Raw genomic sequence first — 21,978 nt, 5'->3', positions numbered from 1 at the left:
CAGCTTTCCTCCCATCTCATAATCTCTTTTTCCCTTAGCTGTTATTCTTGACATTATTTTAATAGATGTAGTCAACATGAAATCCGCTCAATTTTAAAAATGAGTTAAAAGTAGTTTCAGATACTACAGCTGCTCCTGAGGAGCTGTTCATAAATTATGTAATACATTTTTGGTGATTTTCAAGACCATTTATAATACTTTGTAACACTGGAAATAAACATGCAAACTTAAGGACCCACCCACTCCTAAAGCTTTAAGTAATTTATGGAGAACCCAAGAGTACCCTTACCAATTTTTGTGGTTTTACAGCAGGATGGACTGATATCAATCACCATTTTTAATTATGATTTGAAATCAAGAAACAGGAAACTTTGATTTAAATAATTGATTTTAATTCGTTTTTCCATTTGTACTTCTCGTTTTCCTGAAGAAAGGTTGAATCTCATTGGCCAATAACCCTTAAAACAAGTTGATGTGCAGCTAAATATAGCTTTTACACTAAATTTGGTGCTTCATTTTGCTAAGTAGGAGGATACACCATATCTATACACATTTATTTAAGCAATATATATAGCTTAACATATATTTATTCAGATTCTTAATTTTTACCATTTTGTTATGTTAGAAAATGAGAAATGATGCATTTATTATTTACTAGATTAATTTGTTATTTGTGATTTGTGCCAACCTGCAATTGGATGGAAATTGGAATACAATTAAAAAAGCACAAAACCAGCATTTTAAAATTATTTTTATTAAGTAAACCAAACTGCCTTAAATGTTTTGGATACATAAGAAAAAAAAGTAAGTTAGCAAAATATGTTTTGCATTGAAAATAAATAATTTATTAATTACAGGTATTATCGTAGTTAGTGAATTGAACTGATTGTTTCTGGTCACCGTGTCCTTCAAGACTTTAGAATGAGTAGATCTCATCCTCTCACAGCTTGTTTTTATTCATAGATTGGACAAAAGGGAGAACTGATTATAAAAAAGTGGTGTCCGATTCTGGAAAGAACCCTTTCCCCCAATATTTTTCCTGTTATCTCCAGGAATTGTAGATATTAATTTTAACTATAGTAGGTAAAATATTTGTAGACTGAGGTATGATTTTAAAAAAATGTTCTTTTAATTCTGTAAGAGGTATAGTTTGTATGAAAGACAATAGAACAATCACATGATTCTGTAGTCCTGACTCAGGAAGAATTTCTTACAATCTCTGTGGAAGTTTTGTGTGAATCAAGACTACAGTTTGGACCCTAAATTTCCAGTGTGTTTTGTATTTCCATAGAGTTTTAGGTTTGGTTGAGCATCTTTCCTTACTTATATGCCTAATGTGTAGGGACAGTACATTTTGATTTGTATTTAGAAACAAAACTTTGAAACTTGAGCCCAGTACATCAAAATAAACTTTAGATTATGTCAAGTGAAAAATTGGACCTACGTTTTAAAATTTAAAATGGGTTAGTGTTTAATCAACTTGGAGAACGGTGGAACAGGTAGAAATGGAACTCAGTTTTGCCAATAATTGAATTTAGTGCTGGAATGAGTTAATGTACATAATCATTTGCATCTTCTTTGTGTGTTTTGACATATTGCTTCAGTCAGGTGCTTGGACATGAGTAGGGCCCTACCAAATTCACAGTCCATTTTGGTCAATTCCATGGCCAGGGGGGTTTAAAATTAGTCAATATCACATTTTCAGATGTTTACATCTGAAATTTCACGGTGCTGTAATATGTGCGGTTGCAAGGCAGTTGTAGGAGAGTCATAGGATTGCCACCCTGACTTCTGCCCTGCTGCTGGCAGGTCTGTTGCCTTCAGAGCTGGGCAGCCAGAGAGGGAAGCCTGCTGGCCAGGCAGTCAGCTCTAAAGCCAGCGTCCTGGCCAGCAGCAATTCGAAAGTGAGGGTGGCAAAGTTTGGTGGGGTGGGTTACCATATGTTTGGTTTTTCCAGCAGTCTCCCATCCGAGTGGAGGAGATGACAGCTGGAGCTGCAGCCTCCCCCACTGCTCTTTCAGGCAGAAGCGGCTCCATCCCGCTCCCTGCCCGGCTGCCAGGGACAGCAGCCAAACATGCTGGAGGGGAGGCACAGGGAGAGAAGGACAGAGCCCCCTGTCCCTCCCTGCCCCCAGCAGGCCAATTTGGGGGGCAGTTGACACCCCCCATACCCCTCTATGCATCGCCTCTGAGACAAGGTTTTGGAACTAATTAATACATTAAACAGTAATAAGTCACTAGGAGCAGATGGTATTCATCTGAGAGTTCTGAAGGAATTCAAATGTGAAATTGCAGAACTATTAACTGTGGTATGTGACCTATCACTTAAATCAGCTTCAGTACCAGATGACTGGAGGATAGCTAATGTGATGCCAATTTTTAATAAAGGCTCCGGAGGCGATCCTGGCAATTACAGGCCAGTAAGCCTAACTTCAGTACCAGGCAAATTGGTTGAAACTATAGTAGAGAACAGAATTATCAGACACATAGATGAACACAATTTGTTGGGGAAGAGTCAACACGGCTTTTGTAAAAGGTAATCATGGCACACCAATCTATTAGAATTCTTTGAGGGGTCAATAAACATGTAGATAAGGGTGATCCAGTGGATATAATGTACTTGGACTTTCAGAAAGCCTTTGACAAGGTCTATCATGAAAGGCTCTTAAGCAGAGTTAAGGAGCCATGAGATAAGCGGGAAGGTCCTCTCATGGATCAGTAATTCTTTAAAAGACAGGAAATAACAAGTAGGAATAAATGGTCAGTTTTTAGAATGGAGAGAGGTAAATAGTGGTGTCCTCCAGGGAGCTGTACTGGGACCAGTGCGGTTCAACATATTCATAAATGATCTGGAAAAGGAGGGAAACAGTGAGGTGGCAAAGTCTGCAGATGCAAAATTACCCAAGAGAGTTAAGTCCAGAGCTGACTTCAGAGAGTTACACAGGGATCTCACAAAACTGGGTAACTGTGCGAGAAAATGGCAGGTGAAAGTCAATGTTGATAAATACAAAGTAATACATATTGGAAAACATAATTCTAACTATACATACAGAATGATGCCGTCCAAATTAGCTATTAACACTCAGAAAAAGAATCTGTGAGTCACTGTGGATAGTTCTATGAAAACATCTGCTTAATGTGCTATGACAGAAAAAACTAATAGAATGTTAGGAAGCATTGGGAAAGGGATAGCTAATAAGACAGTAAATATCATAATGCTGCTATATAAGTTCATGGTATGCCCAAACCTAGAATACTGCATGCATTTCTGATCGCCCCATCTCAAAAAAAGATATACTAGAAAAGGAAAAAGGTATAGCAAAGGGTAACAAAAACAAGGGTATGGAACAGCTTTCATATGTGGAGAGATTAAAAAGACTGGGACTATTCATCTTATAAAAGAGGCAATGGGGGGGATATGTTAGCCTATAAAATCATGAATGGGATGGAGAAAGTGAATAAGGAATTTTTACTCCTTCACATAACACAAGAACCAGGGGTCACCCAAAGAAATTAATAGGCAGCAGGTTTAAAACAAAAGGAAGTACTTCTTCACACAACACAGTCAACCTGTGGAACTTGGCCAGTGATGAAGGCAAAAGCTATAACTGGATTCAAAAATGAATTAAATAAGTTCCTGGAGGATAGGTCCATCAATGACTATTAGCCAAGATGGCCATGGTTGCGACCGCATGCTCTGGGTGTCCCTATGTCTCTGACTGCCAGATGTTGGGACTGGATGATGGGATGGATCAGTTGATAATTGCCCTGTTCTGTTCATTCCCTTTAAAGCATCTGGCATTGGCCACTGTTAGAATACAAGACACTGGACTAGATGGACCGTTGGTCTGACCCAGTGTGGCTATTCTTATATTCTCAACAAGCTAGACAATGGCGCCACTGCTTAACGTGGGGTGAGGTGATTAGATTTTCCTTTACCAATCATTAGGAACAGTGATGGTTCTATTTTTTTTCCCTTAAGGCCTCACAGAACTGAGCTGTATCATGAAGTCCCACCAACATGCTGGCCTATTGTATATTCTCCAGACTACAACATCACATTTATGGGATTGGAGAAGCTACATCCCTTTGATGCAGGGAAATGGGGGAAAGTAATCAATTTCTTGAAAGGTAACATAATGACAAGGTTACACTTACTATCCAACTTTTGTTTAAGTGGTGTTAAACTGACACTTGTGCAAAGAAAATGGAACAGAAGAAGTAATTGCATGCAGGCTCTGTACACATTAACTATAGTTATTGCTAATATAGACAATAGTTGATCTGCATTACTGTCTGTCTTGCTTTTACTTTCTGGGCAAACCTAGCTTTTTTCTTTTTAAATGTATCACCTTTGTAATACTTTAATGTATGTGAAACCACAAGCTTAAATCTCAGCAAGTTTAACTTACCCTTAATGTTTCTTATGTAAATTGAGGTCCAAGCACTTTATACTGCTGAGGCTCTTGCAAGTGAGAATTTAAAAACTGAGATTCTATCTGCTCTGCTTCGACATTAAAGAAACTGTAGCAGTTTTCTTTAAAGCATGGGTTTACTTCACTGTCCTTGGCACTTTCTTCCCCACCAATATTTTGCAAAGAACTTTCCACCCCAGTTGTGGCTGCATTTCTGTGGTGCTGTGTGTGTGTAGAGTGAAACTCACATAATGGTTGTCAGTTTCACTCTGCCATTTGGTTTGAAAAACAGCAGGAAAAGTAACTAGTTGGTTAATTTCATTCTGACCCACTGCTTGGCAAAACTATGAGCAACAGCAAAAGTACAGGAGCTGCCTGTATAAAGACTCATGAAGGCAGCAATGCATTAGTAGGTTATTTTCAAATTGGAAAAGCTAGAAATATCTTTAATGGTGGCTTAGCATGCAAAATTCCAATCACTGCAGAAAGTTCCCAACTTTTCAATAACAGAGGATCAAGTGAATTTTTCAAACTGCCAAAGTACTTCACAAACTGTATATGGTAGAGAAGATCCCAAATGCATGCCCATAAAACATTTATAAAAACCATATAGCTATTCTGTTTGTGCTACATATTTTAAAGAGAAATTATCGTAAAATTGTTTGAGAATCTTAAACGTGTTTGTCTGTTCTGTTGGACTCTAACAGAGGACTCTTGTGTTTGTGCTGATTCAGGTGTAGAAGGCAAATGCCCTATGTTTTTAGAGTACAAAGCATCCTGGTGGTACTCAGTAAATTATTTATCCTCAGAACAGGTGCAATGCAGGATGAAAAAGTGCAAGTATACCAGATCTGTTCCATCCACATTTGTCAGAGTTCAATCCCAGTACCCATTTAATTTTTAGTCTCTCTGAGACTATCATAAAGAAGGCCAAATTAATGCCAGTTGACATACATATTCTGAGAGACTCCCTTTTGACATATACTATCAAACACTTGTCACACACAGATGACCCCTATCCACAATAGACCACTTTAGCAACAGACTCTGTTCTGTTTTTCAAATCATAATGATGTAATGAACATTTTGACATTTAATGTACTTAGTGTTCATTGTGGTTACAAATTGGTTACTAAATGTTTTCTTTCAGTACTAAATTACAAGGTGATAAGAGGGGAACATAAATTAATAAAAGGTTGTCTTTATACAATGGAAGCAGATGCTGTTTTGCAGTTCCAGTTACTATTTATTTTAAAGCTAACCCTGAAACTAAAACTGCACGATGGCTCCAATTCTACTGAAATGAATGAAAAAATCCTTCTTATGCATTGTGATCCTTGTAAACATGTAAAATACATGACTTCCAAGGGGAAGCACTGAGTATGACTAACTGTAACTGGAGCATTTTGGTTGCTTCAATCTCTCTTTGGAATGCTATAGCAGAAGAGAGAACATTCCACCCTGACTCTTACCACTAAAAAGAGTTTTAATGACTGTCTTGCTGCATTAAATTATATATGGTGTGAATCTGACTTACTCTTGAGATTGCTGATGGAACCTAATATATTACAAATTAAGTAGCAAATGACATTTCAGGAAGAAGGAGACTAGCTGTGGCTTGCATATATCCATCCCTTACTATCTCATAATATTGTTGTGATAATTAATGTTTGAAAAATGCATTGAGACCATCTGATAGAGGCATAAAGATTAGTGTGCTGAGAAGCACTAATATTACTGTTTACACAGATGAAAAGTTCGGTGCAGAAATGCTGTTGGGAATTTCAAATATAAGAATTAAGGTCAGAGCCTGTAAAACCTCAACACCTTTTCATCCGAGGAGTGATCTTACTTGGCCAGGTCAAAAACACCTGTCAAACACACCATGCCCAAACCAGTGGCCCACCCAGAGCCATGCCTATTCCATTGACATTGCCACATATTCACTCCTCCGTCAATAAAGCAACTCTGTCTCTGCACATGAATTAAATTCTTCCCCTCAGGGGCACACACATGCATGCACATTAAATGCATTCTGATATTCACCCAAGTTAATGAATTCTGGGATCTTTCCCAGTCCCCCTCTTCAATCAATGAATCCTGACTTCCATCCCCTCCGTCTACCAATGAATGAACACTCAGTCCTTCTACCTTTGTTGGGCTCCTCTGAGGTGGATGCCCTTCTGGACACGCTGGTGTTTCTTCCAGCTCCTCTTCTCCATGTGGACACCTCTGCTCTTCACTTTCCAGTTCCTCAAGGAAAAACTGATGGCCCCAGACACTTTGCTCCCCTCTCCCATTTCGTAGAAGAGAAGAGGCACTCTGTGCTCTGCATCCCCTGACTGGAAAACTGCTAGAGGCATTTTGGCTACTCTGTTCTTATACTTACTTCTCCCTTCTTCAGGAAAGAAGTTGTTGCCTCCTTGGCCCTGCTCATCTAGGAAAAATTTCTACATGAGCTGGGTGAATGGGCAAGGTGGGTTTTTCAAGCCTTGGTCAGTAGGAACACAAAAGTTCTACCAGTACAGACTTGTTTGTTTTATATCATGCCAGTGGAAACAAAATCAGTCAGATTGTAGTCTTTCTGCAGCTGCATTAAGAAGGCTTTTCACAAAGTGTAGCTGCTCAGCAGACATACTCTAGTACTATATAATATAAACAATTATAGAGACAAGGTGGGTGAGGTGATATCTTTTATTGGACCAACTTTTGTTGGTGAGAGAGACAAGCTTTCGAGCTTACGCAGAGTTCTTCAGGTCTGGGAAGAGCTCAGTGTAAGCTCGAAGGCTTGTCTCTCTCACCAACAAAAGTTGGTCCAATAAAAGATATTACCTCGCCCACCATCTTTCTCTAATATCCTGGGACGAACATGGCTACAGCAACACTGCATAAACAATTATGTGATGATCACTGGTGTTATACTTCTAACAGTTGATCACCATAGATCAAGTATGCATAACTGTTTTCCACCATGTGCGTTGCTTAGCCATCCCCGATGCACTGAAATGAAGTTTGGTATACAGTCCAGAAAATGTATCCACATATGTTCCTCCTTGCGTTAAAAATATCTCATTCATATATAATATATATCCATGTACAGATATCTTGGGGTGATATTTAGGAAAGCAGTAGTTTGTACTGGTAAAACTTAATTTTATGTAAGCTACCTATAGGTCACCAAATATGGAGAGCAAGTAATTGCTTCCAGGCTTCTGCAAATTAAATATCAATAGGGGTTTGACAATGTTAAATGAACCAATTAAGCCTAAATGTTCACTTCTTATCAGAACTCCCTAAGTAATTCTTCTTCGAATTTTGGCATTTCCTGCTCTGATGATTCAGTGAATTAAATGTCAGTGCTTGACTGTGGAATTTGCAGTAAAATATATTAAAGAATCAAGGTGAATAATTGCTGATACTAGGACCAGAGTTTTCAAATTCTATACATGTTTAAACTATCAGTGCCCTTTGGATATTTATTTTTTTGTTTAGCCTCATCTGTCTTCTATTTTAAAACCTTCACTGCCTACCTTTCCTTTCCAGTTTAAACAAAGAAATTAGCACTTTGAAATTATAAAGTGGCCTATGAGCATTATTAAATTCTTATAATTATTTTAGTTTTGTCCATAAACAATTTTGTTATATTATTTATATGTGATTAATAACTTGTGTAGAGTGTGTGTTTGAAGCATTTACTAGCACTTTGAATTAAAAGTCCATGTAATGCAAAGTAGGAACTCCAACACCTACAAGCCAGATTCTAAAATTGTAGGGAAAAAAATTAGAAAGTTCAACAATGCTGAATAACAATTTTTCTGCCTCCTTTTTTTCCTGCTGTTTCAGAAGAAAAACTAATTGCAGATGACTTGATTGTACAGGCACGAGAAGCTACTGAAGAAGACCTGTTGGTTGTCCACACAAGACGCTACCTGAATAAATTAAAGGTGCTGTACTTACTGGTTATCTTTGAAATAAGCTTTTTGGAATTTATTTCAAGCAGTAGATGTCCTGCCACTGGCATAATGTTGCTTCCTTCTTCCTGGTCAGTGCCTGTCATTAATGAACCAGCAAATTCCAGTTCAGCAGTTTACCCGGGCTATATTCTGGATTTGCCCTCTAACTTTTTAACTCTTTTTTCAGAGTTACTGTTTCAAAGTCAGACCTCTATTTGTCATAGTGCACAGCATTTAAAAGTTCAGTGATAATTGTTGAAATTGGTATTGGAAGTCAAGTCTCTACATCAGCAGAGTTGACAAGCTGTCAGTAATCTTGAGATTATGTTGGATACAGACTAGGGTTGTGCCTATACCTTGAGGTGAAGGGCAACTGAGCAATGGTATCACTAAGACTGCTATTAACTGTATCCTACAATATTTTACTTTCTTTCCTAGAAGTAAGTGACAGCATAAATGAGATCTAAACATAATCTAGACTAGAATATTTCTGTTCTGTATTTGGGGAAAAAACTGATTATATGTATAGTCTCATCATATAGTGATGATAATACTCTTTCTATTCCACTTTTAACTCTGGAGGGTGCTAAACACAATCTATTAAAGCTAGACATTTTTAAATCAGCAGGTCCAGATAATTTGCATCCAAGAGTTTTAAAAGAGTTGGCGTAGGAGCTCACTGAACCATTATTGTTGACCTTCAATAAGTCTTGGAGCAATGGGGAAGTTTCAGAAGACTGGAAAAAAGCCTATCTTGTACCAGTTTTTAAAAAGGATAGTTATAGGCTTATCAACCTGACATCAATCCCTGTCTAAATAATGGAGCGGCTGATACAGGACTTGATAATAAAGGATGAAAGGAGGACCACCATGATTAGTGCAAATCAATATTAATTAGATCCTGTCAAGCTAAATTGATGTTTTTTCTGATAAGATTACACATTTGGTTGATAAAGGTAATAGTGTTGATATAATATACTTAGACTTCTCTAAGGTGTTTGACTTTGGTACTGCACAACATTTTGATTAAAAATCGAGAACAATATAAAATTAACATGGCACACATTAAATGTATTAAAAACTGGCGAAGTCTCAAAATATAATTGCAAACAGGGAATCATCGTGAAGCAGCTCTGTTTCCACTGGGGTCCCACAGAGATTGCATTTTTTATCATTGACCTAAAGAAAACAAAATTGTCACTGATAAAGTTTGCAGATGATACAAAAATTGGGTGAGTGGTAAGTAATGAAGAGGACAAGACACTGATTCAGAGTGATCTGGGTCACTTGGTAAACTGGGCGCAAGCAAACTATGCATTTTAATATGGCTAAATGTATGCATCTGAGAAGCACGGACTCTGAAAAAGATTTGGGGGTCATAGTAGATAATCAGCTGAACATGAGCTCCCAGGGTGATGCTGTGGCCAGAAGAGCTAATGTAATCATCTAGAGAAAAAAAATCAACTGAACCAGGTTATTTGAAATTTGTTAAATAATTAAGCAATATAAGCATGTTAAGGTATATACAAATATACCATGCGGAACGCAATGCCATCCACAGCCTCAGAAACAACTCTGACATCATAATCAAAAAGGCTGACAAAGGAGGTGCTGTTGTCATCATGAATAGGTCGGAATATGAACAAGAGGCTGCTTGGCAGCTCTCCAACACGAGTTTCTACAAGCCATTACCCTATGATCCCACTGAGAGTTACCAAAAGCAACTACAGCATTTGCTCAAGAAACTTCCTGAAAAAGCACAAGATCAAATCCGCACAGACACACCCCTGGAACCCCGACCTGGGATCTTCTATCTACTACCCAAGATCCATAAACCTGGAACTCCTGGGCGCCCCATCATTTCAGGCATTGGCACCCTGACAGCAGGATTGTCTGGCTATGTAGACTCCCTCCTCAGGCCCTACGCTACCAGCACTCCCAGCTACCTTCGAGACACCACTGACTTCCTGAGGAAACTTCAATCCGTCGGTAATCTTCCTGATAACACCATCCTGGCCACTATGGATGTAGAAGCCCTCTACACCAACATTCCACACAAAGATGGACTACAAGCCGTCAGGAACACTATCCCCGATAATGTCACAGCTAACCTGGTGGCTGAACTTTGTGACTTTGTCCTTACCCATAACTATTTCACATTTGGGGACAATGTATACCTTCAGATCAGCGGCACTGCTATGGGTACCCGCATGGCCCCACAATATGCCAACATTTTTATGGCTGATTTAGAACAACGCTTCCTCAGCTCTCGTCCCCTAAAGCCCCTACTCTACTTGCGCTATATTGATGACATCTTCATCATCTGGACCCATGGAAAAGAAGCCCTTGAGGAATTCCACCATGATTTCAACAATTTCCATCCCACCACCAACCTCAGCCTGGTCCAGTCCACACAAGAGATCCACTTCCTGGACACTACAGTGCTAATAAACAATGGTCACATAAACACCACCCTATACCGGAAACCTACTGACCGCTATTCCTACCTGCATGCCTCCAGCTTTCACCCTGACCACACCACACGATCCATCGTCTACAGCCAAGCTCTGCGATACAACCGCATTTGCTCCAACCCCTCAGACAGAGAGAAACACCTACAAGATCTCTGTCAAGCTTTCTTACAACTACAATACCCACCTGCGGAAGTAAAGAAACAGATTGATAGAGCCAGAAGAGTTCCCAGAAGTTACCTACTACAGGACAGGCCTAACAAAGAAAATAACAGAACGCCACTAGCTGTCACCTTCAGCCCCCAACTAAAACCCCTCCAACGCATTATTAAGGATCTACAACCTATCCTAAAGGATGACCCAACACTCTCACAAATCTTGGGAGACAGGCCAGTCCTTGCCTACAGACAGCCCCGCAACCTGAAGCAAATACTCACCAACAACCACATACCACACAACAGAACCACTAACCCAGGAACTTATCCTTGCAACAAAGCCCGTTGCCAATTGTGCCCACATATCTATTCAGGGGACACCATCACAGGGCCTAATAACATCAGCCACACTATCAGAGGCTCGTTCACCTGCACATCCACCAATGTGATTTATGCCATCATGTGCCAGCAATGCCCCTCTGCCATGTACATTGGTCAAACTGGACAGTCTCTACGTAAAAGAATAAATGGACACAAATCAGATGTCAAGAATTATAACATTCATAAACCAGTCGGAGAACACTTCAATCTCTCTGGTCACGCAATCACAGACATGAAGGTCGCTATCTTAAAACAAAAAAACTTCAAATCCAGACTCCAGCGAGAAACTGCTGAATTGGAATTCATTTGCAAATTGGATACTATTAATTTAGGCTTAAATAGAGACTGGGAGTGGCTAAGTCATTATGCAAGGTAGCCTATTTCCTCTTGTTTTTTCCTACCCCCTGCCCCCCCTCAGATGTTCTGGTTTAACTTGGATTTAAACTTGGAGAGTGGTCAGTTTGGATGAGCTATTACCAGCAGGAGAGTGAGTTTGTGTGTGTATGGGGGTGGTTTTTGGAGGGGGGTGAGGGAGTGAGAGAACCTGGATTTGTGCAGGAAATGGCCTAACTTGATTATCATGCACATTGTGTAAAGAGTTGTCACTTTGGATGGGCTATCACCAGCAGGAGAGTGAATTTGTGTGGGGGGGTGGAGGGTGAGAAAACCTGGATTTGTGCTGGAAATGGCCTAACCTGCTGATTACTTTAGATAAGCTATTACCAGCAGGACAGTGGGGTGGGAGGAGGTATTGTTTCATATTCTCTGTGTGTATATAAAGTCTGCTGCAGTTTCCACGGTATGCATCTGATGAAGTGAGCTGTGGCTCACGAAAGCTCATGCTCAAATAAATTGGTTAGTCTCTAAGGTGCCACAAGAACTCCTTTTCTTTTTGCGAATACAGACTAACACGGCTGTTACTCTGAAACAAATATTTATATAATACTACAAATACAGATCACCAGAATGAGTACTATGTATTTTTTTTAGTTGTTCTCAGGTTCCCTTCAATATCTTTCCCAGCTGTGGTCGGTCTAAAATTGAAATATACAGAAGACAGCTATACACTGTAATTATTTATTTATATATATATCTACTAACAAAGCAAAACTTAATGAAGTTTTCCTATAACTTCTCTGCTAGGCTTATTTGAAATGTAGATAAAAGTCTTTTATAAATGCCTCTGAGACAGAAGCATCCGCTAACATAAATCCTTCCATTTAGCTTTTCTGATTCTGAAGTTATATTCTCTTCCCTCATCTCCTTTGAAAATCTGCTTTTGCTACCTGTACAATGTTGCCCATGTATTCCATTCCCTTAGCTTCATGGTTAAAATCTTCCTCTGTGCCTTCCTCCCCTCTTGCCATGAGCATAGCCTCTCCCTTTGGCTTCCCGCGAGCTCTTCAAATTCAAGCATGTCCAATATGTCGCTTCCTCCTTTCTCACTTGACCTGTCATTGTTTATTATACGACATAAAGGACTAGGAGCGTGACAGGGTCCCTCCCTTCCAAAGGGTTTAGAGTAACACCACAATTGATAACAGACATAGGGGAAATAAGGGGAGGGAAGAATGATCATAGGGTTGCTTGTTTTTTTCTATGTAGTTGTCCTGTAGGATCACTCTTGTGTTTTTTAATATTTAATTGCTTGGTGGTTTTGGAATCAGAGTTGGATTTAATTTTTTAAAAATATTAAGACATGACCAACCCACCCTGTCCTTAAACAAATGCATTAGCCCTTTGGATTCAGCTCAAAATTGCCCTTGTTTTTTAACTGCCTAATACTGCACCCATTGAAGTCTGTGGCAAAGCTTCCATTGACAACAGTGGTGCAGGATCAAGCCCTAAAACTCTCCCTGGATTTGTCCTAGCTTTACCTTGTAGACAGTATACATGTCTGCTTACCTCACTGTTCAGTGTGCTTGCTTAGCACCAGCCTGCTGTTTGTCCCATCCTATTGTCTTGCCACTGTTGGTACAAGATGTTTCTTATGCATAGTTCCTGGCATTTGGGACAGCTTTTCTTTGGCTCTGAACTTAGACTTTCCATTTATTTTTCAAAATCCACTTGCAAATGCCTTTTAAATCCCCTTATCCATCTGCTAGAATTTTTTGTTTTAACTTAGTAACTATATTTTCTCTGTAAAGCATTTTGGAATATACTTTTATGAAAGACAATGGACAAAATAGAGTTGTATTTTCAGTATATCAGAAAAATTCATAAGCCTAAAAGCAATTGGTAATCAGGCTACTACCAGCCGCATTATAGAATAATCTTGTGTAGAATGTAGACTACCCCTCAGCATGGTAAACAAATTTACCCTAGTCATGGAAAGTGTGGGAAGAGGATTAAAGGCTCTGATGGAAGACTCAAAATATAGAAGGGAAGATGAGAGAGACTGTGGTGCTACATAGACTACAGGACTTGGTTTTCCTTTACAGCCATGTCACTCTAAAATGTACAGAATCAAAAGCAATACTTTCATGTTAGGTTTTCCAGTCACTTAAACAAAGTGAGTTTTGCCCTTGTAGTTTGATAGCAGGAGTGAAGACTTTTGGTGGGCTGCTCTCAAAGGAGAGGGCTCAAATGTAGAATTTACCATGAATACTTCTATCACTTGGAATGGACTTAATGTAACTAGTTGGTTGTGTCTTATTCTCTTCTGCAATGTACTTAACATGTTGAAGTCATCCTACTAATTGTACTCATTTTTGTTTTTTCTTTTGCTCCAGGCAAAATGACTTTTTGGCAAATTTAAGTGAGCATAAGGAAATTAGTAACATTTGAAACACAATTAATTTCCTCCATAGCTCTAGGGTTCTAGTCTTTACAAGGGTAAATTCTATTTTATTTTAAAATGCTATAGTAGTTAGAGTAAATGTTGAATAGAGCATTAAAATAGAATATACTATACTAGATGTTCTTCTACAAATAATAATTGCTTAATGGGTTCAGGTTTTATGTAATTTTAGGAAGGCATTTGTTTAGGGATTTCTTTGTGCCAGTCTGTTGAAAAAAGACGCTTCATACTTCAAGATATGTATGTGGCACTGGAATACAAAAGAATAGAAAGACTCAAGGGTGAGAGAGACCTTAATTACAATCTTGCTTGCCATCTGTATTTGAAGGCTTACAATGCCAGTTGATATCTCTACATATTAATACTGAATAGAGAGTGTTCACTGACTATTCTAATTGTAAAAAGGTTATTTTTGTTGACATACCTTTCTTTGAAAATGTACTAGATCAGATGCTGTGGACAGAATGAGATGGAATGTGAGTTTAGAAACTCTCCAACGGTATTTGTAAGTAGAAAATAATGATCTTATATGCTGTAATTCAGAAGGAGCTGCTCTGAGTTTGCCGTCATTGCTTTTGGACAATAAAAGCAGGCTTGAAATCTCATTTTTTGAGCCCTGTGTTCATCTGCCTAGTGGCTCCCTTCCTCATGTGGTGTTGGTCGCTCATGTTGCTTCCTACTGATCTTTAAACCTCTTGACTCACCTGTTATAGTTTCACTTGGGGCTTCATGCCTTATTGATTCTGTTCTTACCAGAGCTTCTCTCAATATTGAGCCTTGGTTCCATAGGACCACCCAGCATACATTTATTAAATAATTTCTTGAGGCAAGGAAGGAGGCACCACGTGCATAGCATGGTTCTAAGTGCCATAGAGGTGTTTCTAATATATATGCAGAGGACAGCTCTACAGTCATCGATCTCAGTGGACTCTGAGGTCTCAATGGTCATAGGTAAGGATATGTTTTAGTCATGGGTATTTTTAGTAAAAGTCAGGGACAGGTCATGGGCAGTAAACAAAAATTCACAGCCCATGACCTTGACCTGTCCATAACTTTTACTATATACCCCTAACTAAAACTTGGGCCGCGGTGTTGCGGGTCCTGGGGCGGGGTGTGGCCCAGGACTTTCAGCGGTGCTTGGGGGGAGGCAGGCGGTGGCGTATAGCCTGGGACCCGTGCTGGAGGCGGGCGGCGACCCAGGACCCCCGCTGATGCTGGAGCAGGGCGGGTGGTAGCGCACGACCCGGGGCCCCTGCTGGTGCTGGGGGGTGAGAGGGTTGGCAGGGCTGGCAGGCTCCCTACCCAGCTCCGACAGGCATGTCCCAGCAGCTCCTCCGGGGAGGGGCGGCCAGCGGGACTCCACGTACTGCTCACGCCACAAACATTGGCTCCGCAGTTCCCACTGGCTGGGAACCACAGCCAATGTGTGCTGCAGGAGCGGTGCATGCGAGCGTGGGCAGCACGTGGAGCCCCCGGCCCCTCCACCTAGGAGCTGCAGGTACATGCCAGTGGGAGCTGGGGAGCTCCCCACACCAATAAGCGCTGCCCCGCACCCCAACTCCCTGCCCCAGCCCTGATCCCCCTCCCACACACCCAAACTGTTGCTGCTGGCCACTGCAGAAGTCACAGAGATCACGGGAAGTCACAGAATTCGTGACTTCCATGACCTCTGTGACAGACAAGCAGCCTTAGTCATAAGCTACAGATTCTCATCTTATACATGATTAACAATTGACCTCCTTACCTCTCTGGGATGGTGGCAATCCAGGGAGAAATTGCAATTATGAATGGACTTCAAAACTGTAGTGATCAGGGTCACTCCTGTTTTGGGTCTGAAAACCTACTTGGGAGACTACACACTCAGAGTACTTTGTCTAGGAACCATAGCTACATATAAATGTTCTGAGAGAAAGTGCAGTCCTAAATATACTAAGGACGTTCGGAAGCCTAGTAGCCCAAAGGGTAATTATGATGGAAATGGATAAGCAAGTCACCCTATTTACAAACAATCAGAGGGTATCAGAACATTCCTTCTGTGCTGGGAAGCCCTGCTGGTGTTGGGAGTGAGTGCTCCTTGTCCCCTAACTAGCAAGAAAGGAAAAATTAGTTACAGATTAGGTAAACTGTTTGGTAGTGGAGTCAGATGAATTGTCCCTGAGCCAGGAGGTTGTGGACTGTATCTTTCTCAAGATACTAGATATCCGTACACAATGCCCCTGAACAAAAGGTAGTGGTGTTCAACACAAAGCTGTGGAAAGCGGTTACATTATTACAGAGACACGTTCTTTATCTATTTGTGAGGGAAGGTTGCATATGAATTCCTATTAATACTTCTGATAACAATGGCCCTGACCAGGCTCAGGATAAACAAAGATTCATTTATCTTCATAGCCCCCTACTGCCTAAAACAAATATGGTTTTCAAACATGTCTTGAACAAAGAAGGCTAGTTCCATTAGGCTAATAGTCTAGTCACATCTGAATGCACAGGATAATGGCATCTCTTCCTGTCTGTATGGCTCCTGCAGCTATAGAAATCAAGAGGCGTGACTTGTGAACTATCCCGAGTTCTCTTTGTTGCTTGGAAGGAGTTTGCTAGAAGGACTTACAGTTTGAAAGTGTAAAAGTGTTAAGATCTGGTGTGAAAAGGCCCACACAAAGTCTGCTTAACTGCCTTTTAACTCAGACAAGTGAAAGACAGATCTACAAATAGCAGATCTAAGCCCATGCTCTGATGAGCAATGAGAGCTGCTTATATTTCTGGGAATGAAGAGTGGAGTGTCAGTCATGAGAATGCTGTAGCAAAATTGAAGGTGAGATAGAGAGCCCCTGGAAAATTCCCAACTGTTGTGGGGAGACAGGTAGACATTCACTGTGTTAGTAGCAGCCAAAGAGGCTGACCTAAGATCTTTTGATGGGGAGAAAACAGGCTGAAGGGCAGTTGGAGGGGAGATAAGCTAGGACTGAGGAGACAGATCAGGAAGAACTCTTGTAAATTGAATTTTTAAGTGGAATAATTTATGCTTTTTAGTATCTGTATATCTTTAACTGAAAAGTTGTCCAGAGATGTATGGGTTTGCCTTCATATCCTTTAGTAAAAGCACAGTTCTAGTTGCAAAACATGGCCCTGGAGATTTTCAGACGCTTCATGGAAGGCTTTCGGACCCTGAAGCAATAAATGAATTATGAAAAATGTAGCTTTGATATTTGTATCCATCTTGCTCCAATATTTGTGTTATATAAAGAAATACTTTATCCATTTACTTCAAATCAGCACTCTGAAATTTCAAAAGGAAATAAGCAACAGTAAGCCTAAGAAATATTTGGCACCCTATAAATCTTACACTTCTGGGATGCACAAAATAGAAACAATTTACTGTTTTACAATAACATGTGTGAGTGTCAAGTACTAGAGGGGTAGCCGTGTTAGTCTGGATCTGTAAATGTATGAGTGAATACTGTAATAGAAATTACCTGTACAAAATGGATCACTCTTCTGCTTGCGTGTCAGTGGAATGCAAGGTGTTGTTCTTCTGGGAGTGTTATGACACATAGACTGTTCCACACCTTAGGCTGTAAGAGCAATTGATCAATTTATATAATTACAAATTAAGTTAAGTTTATCAAAAAACTTATTAACTTTTTGTATGTAGAAACCCAAATTGGTCATTCTTAGCCAAAAAACCCCAACAAGTCCCGGAAGCTCTGATTTCTAGTTTGATGTATGTCTTTTATGAAACACATGTTATTTACAACAGGAAATGGAGAGCAATCAATTATACAATTCAGTATAAAAATTCCATTGTCTGTGTTTGTTGTACAAACACACATTGTTTTGTTGCTATGAAATTATGACAATCTTTCAGAAACTTTTCTGTGGGTAATTTGCATATGGTATATATGCATCTGATGAAGTGAGCTGTAGCTCACGAAAGCTTATGCTCAAACAAATTTGTTAATCTCTAAGGTGCCACAAGTACTCATTTTCTTTTTGAGTTATTTCTCTGTGGCTCCAAATTCCTACAGATTTTTGTCTGAAAATCCCTCAGATCATGCAGCTGTGTCATTATGATGCTCACACTCTCTCTTTTTAATAAGCATGGTTGATATATCATGTTTTTTTTCTCACCTTGACTTTTTTACATTGGTTTTTGATGTTAACTGACAAACTTTTTGTAATGGGCATTGGTTATTTACTTAACTTTTATAAAAAGTTCTTGGAATCAGTTAATTGATTTTGACTGTCACCTAGACTCTTGGGCAAATAGCTATCATATTAAGATTGGTAGGAATTCCTGCAGAAAATATCATTTGTAGGGTAATGAAGTGTGACTATATATATATATATATGGAAATTCAATTAAGGAAGAAGGCTCAATTATAGATAAGTAAAACATGTACACTGAAAGGTGGTAGAAGTATTCTCTCACATTTGGCATTGGCTGGGGTTGTCATTAGTTCAGTCTAGTGTGCTTTACTACTCAGGCTTTTGCTTTGTAACTTTGGGCATCTGGCATTAGTCGCTTGGATACTTGCTTTACTGATCAGTACATAAGATACCTTTGTCAGGTAACTGGCATCTGGTGCCATAAGAATCACTGAGAAAAACTGTTCTCTATCTTAAGAATATTAATAAAATTCCATTTTTAAGAAGTAAGAGAACATTAAGGGTGAATGGTTAATCATTCAAGACAAGAAATGTCAAGATTAAAGTTCTATGCACAGTTTTAACTGTCTCTTGTACATGTACATTACGGTGGTCTTATTTACACGAGCAGATACCATTTCACAAATGCAATAAATATCATATACATTTTTTCTCTATAACTTCAGATAAATGTGCAACATTTTATAGTGCTGGGCATTACTTTGTGTATGCCAGAATTCAAGCTGTCTACATGAAAGATGCAATAAGGGCTTCTGGACAACCCTGTCTCATTTACTGCACACCTTAGATGAATGTAGAAAATATTGCATAAGATGACATTGTATTATGTGAGAAATGGGCTGTAATCATGCAATTAGAGCTGTGGTTCCCAAACTTGTTCCGCCGCTTGTGCAGGGAAAGCCCCTGGTGGGCCAGGCCAGTTTGTTTACCTGCTGCGTCCGCAGTTTCAGCTGATCGCGGCTCCCACTGGCTGCAGTTCGCTGCTCCAGGCCAATGGGAACTGCTGGAAGTGGCATGGGCTGAGGGACATACTGGCCGCTGCTTCCTGCAGCTCCCATTGGCCTGGAGCAGTGAACCGCGGCCAGTGGGACCCGCAATTAGCCGAACCTGCGGATGCGGCAGGTAATCAAACCAGCCTGGCCCGCCAGTGGCTTTCCCTGCACAAGCAGCAGAACAAGTTTGGGAACCACTGAATTAGAGTATACTGTAAAGCAGAAGTACGAGAGGGTAGAGTTAAGCTGCTAACTTTAACTTTACCACATCTTGACTTTTGAACGCTTATATATGCTATCTTAATCTTCTCTTCACATGCTTTTTTAATGGCATTTCCTAGGTTTCGTAAATAGAAAAAAAGAAATTCCATTACCTGAAACTGCTTTATTAGACACCACCCTAACACTCGTCTTGCGCAAAGTTCATGCTGAATTAAGCTTGTTAATAACAGAGAGGAAGAATTCATAACCATTTCATATGTTCCCCCTTTTTTGTCAAAATGCCGAATGAATGAAATTTTTTGTCAAAATGTAGAATTTTGAGAAAAAAAGAAATTCCATTACCTGAAACTGCTTTATTAGACACCACCCTAACACTCGTCTTGCGCAAAGTTCATGCTGAATTAAGCTTGTTAATAACAGAGAGGAAGAATTCATAACCATTTCATATGTTCCCCCTTTTTTGTCAAAATGCCGAATGAATGAAATTTTTTGTCAAAATGTAGAATTTTGAGAAATTTTGACAAGCTCCAATGCTTATCATGGAGACCCGCTTATTGAGCTTTCTATGATTCATTGTTTACTGCACAGCAACTGTGGCAGGGGTTTTATGGCTTCATGCTGGGCCTAATCCAGTCAGGTGTTGAGAAGATATTGGGAGATTATTTGCAACCTCAGTTCCTATAGCAGGCCGTGGAAATAGAGTGCAGTACCTCGTGCCATTATGCTCTTAAGTCTTATCCTAAAAACAAGGTTTTTCGTATATTTTCATAGTGGAACATATCGTAAGAGAGTGTCTCATGGACATCACCCCTCTCATTTGCGATTATTTAACAGTACTGTAGCAATGACAACAACCACCTACATAGAAAAATAATATTTGAAAAATATTTATACATTTTTATCTGTCTTTAACACTATTTAAGCAGCTGGAAATAAGGAGAGCCTGTGTCTTGTGACCAGTGACTTCTGTGTAAGCCACCAGCAAGGGCTGTGCAGCAAACCAGTTGGACCACTGATGGGAAATCTTTACCCATTTTAATGAGAAATGGGTCCTATGGAAGAGTCTGCAGTGAACTCATGCCCAGCATAACTTTCTTTTGCATAGAATATAGGTAAAAGGTGTTTTAAAGATTAAAAAAAGCTGTGTTCAAAGTATAAAAAAGCTTGCATGAATTGCCCGCATAACACACTTAAATCAAAAGCAATTTTCACTGGAAGACTCAAAAGGCATTTCACGTCAATGAAGGCAATTTCACTGTCAGTTTTCAAATTTGTTCTGTTTCAGTGCTAAAACTGTCCAAAAAAATCACAAGAATTGTATATAAATTTTCTCTTTATTAAGCTTATATTTGAGATGCATAGAATAACCGCTTTAAAAGGTTGAAAAATTCATATGTAAATCCCAGGAAATTTACAATATTTACCTCACAAAAAATTGAAGAATAATAGTTGAAAGAGTCAAAAATGGTATGTTATGATGGAATGAAAATGGTAATGTAATGTAAATACTTAGGCAACCTTAACTAAAACTATTGCTACCATCCTACCTATGCAGATCTCTCCTGCAGCCTAACCTGCAAAATGAGAGGTGCAACTATGAAACGGCAAGATCTGGTGGTAGGTCTGTAGCCCTTATAAAGCAAGTAGTTCTGCAGAAGTTTTTAGCTGAAGCACTTTTTCCCCCCAGAAAAAAGTATAATATTACTTTAGTGCTTGATTTTCAGAGGAGCTGAGTGCTCACACTTCTTGTTGATTTCACTTGGAATTAAAGGTTCTCAGCACTAATGAAAATAAATTGGGCCTTTAGCTGTGTCTTCACTAGGAAAAAAACTTGTCTTAAATAATGCGAGTTAGCTAACACAAAATAAAACCCTAATGAAGACAAGGCAGTTTGTAGTTGTCACACAAGGTAATATGCAAGGTAAAGACTATGGAAGCGTACGGTTAACCTCAATCTAAGTCGTGACAAAAGCAAACTGCCTTATCTTCACTAGGATTTTATGATGTGTTAGTTAACTCGAGTTAAAACACAGCTTTTTTCCTCAAGTGAAGACAAGGCCTTAGTGTCTGGTTCCTAATAAGATTCTAAATGTGTGGTTGATTGGCTTCAGACCTTTGGGTGTAAAACCTTTATCTGCTGTTTCCTTGAACTTGGTACTCTCTTCAGAAATCCACTCAAGATATGAATACCATTTTATTTTTAACATCTAAGATATTATTTTAATTGGCTTATTTTAATTAATGAGCTGTTAAAAATACTGGTTTGTAGTACTTGAATGCATAACATGAAAGATGGTATAGCAAAGTTTGCTTTTGATCACTCTCGTGCTGTCTGCTTTAATGTAACATCTCTCCATTGAAGTTGTTTTTCTGTTTCTGTTTAGATTTAACTTTGATCTCCAAAGTCTTAGGTACTGCTTGC

At 39.4% G+C, this 21,978-nt stretch overlaps 1 protein-coding gene across 3 annotated transcripts in view; it reads left to right on the top strand.

The window, feature by feature from the left end:
• The window catches only part of HDAC11 (histone deacetylase 11), a 70,605-nt gene that overhangs the window by 777 nt on the left and 47,850 nt on the right, over positions 1-21,978 (top strand). For 2 of the 3 annotated variants that reach the window (XM_077822551.1, XM_077822549.1), the window contains exons 2-3: positions 3,983-4,131; positions 8,259-8,359. In XM_077822551.1, the coding sequence (XP_077678677.1) occupies positions 3,983-4,131; positions 8,259-8,359 (250 nt within the window). The remainder of the gene's footprint in view (positions 1-3,982; positions 4,132-8,258; positions 8,360-21,978) is intronic. The other variant, XM_077822550.1, reaches the window with a different exon arrangement.

The sequence above is a fragment of the Eretmochelys imbricata genome, chromosome 7, assembly GCF_965152235.1.
Source record: "Eretmochelys imbricata isolate rEreImb1 chromosome 7, rEreImb1.hap1, whole genome shotgun sequence".
NCBI lineage: Eukaryota > Metazoa > Chordata > Testudines > Cheloniidae > Eretmochelys > Eretmochelys imbricata.
Note: the sequence above shows the minus strand (reverse complement) of the source record. Positions and strands in the feature narration are given on the sequence as shown.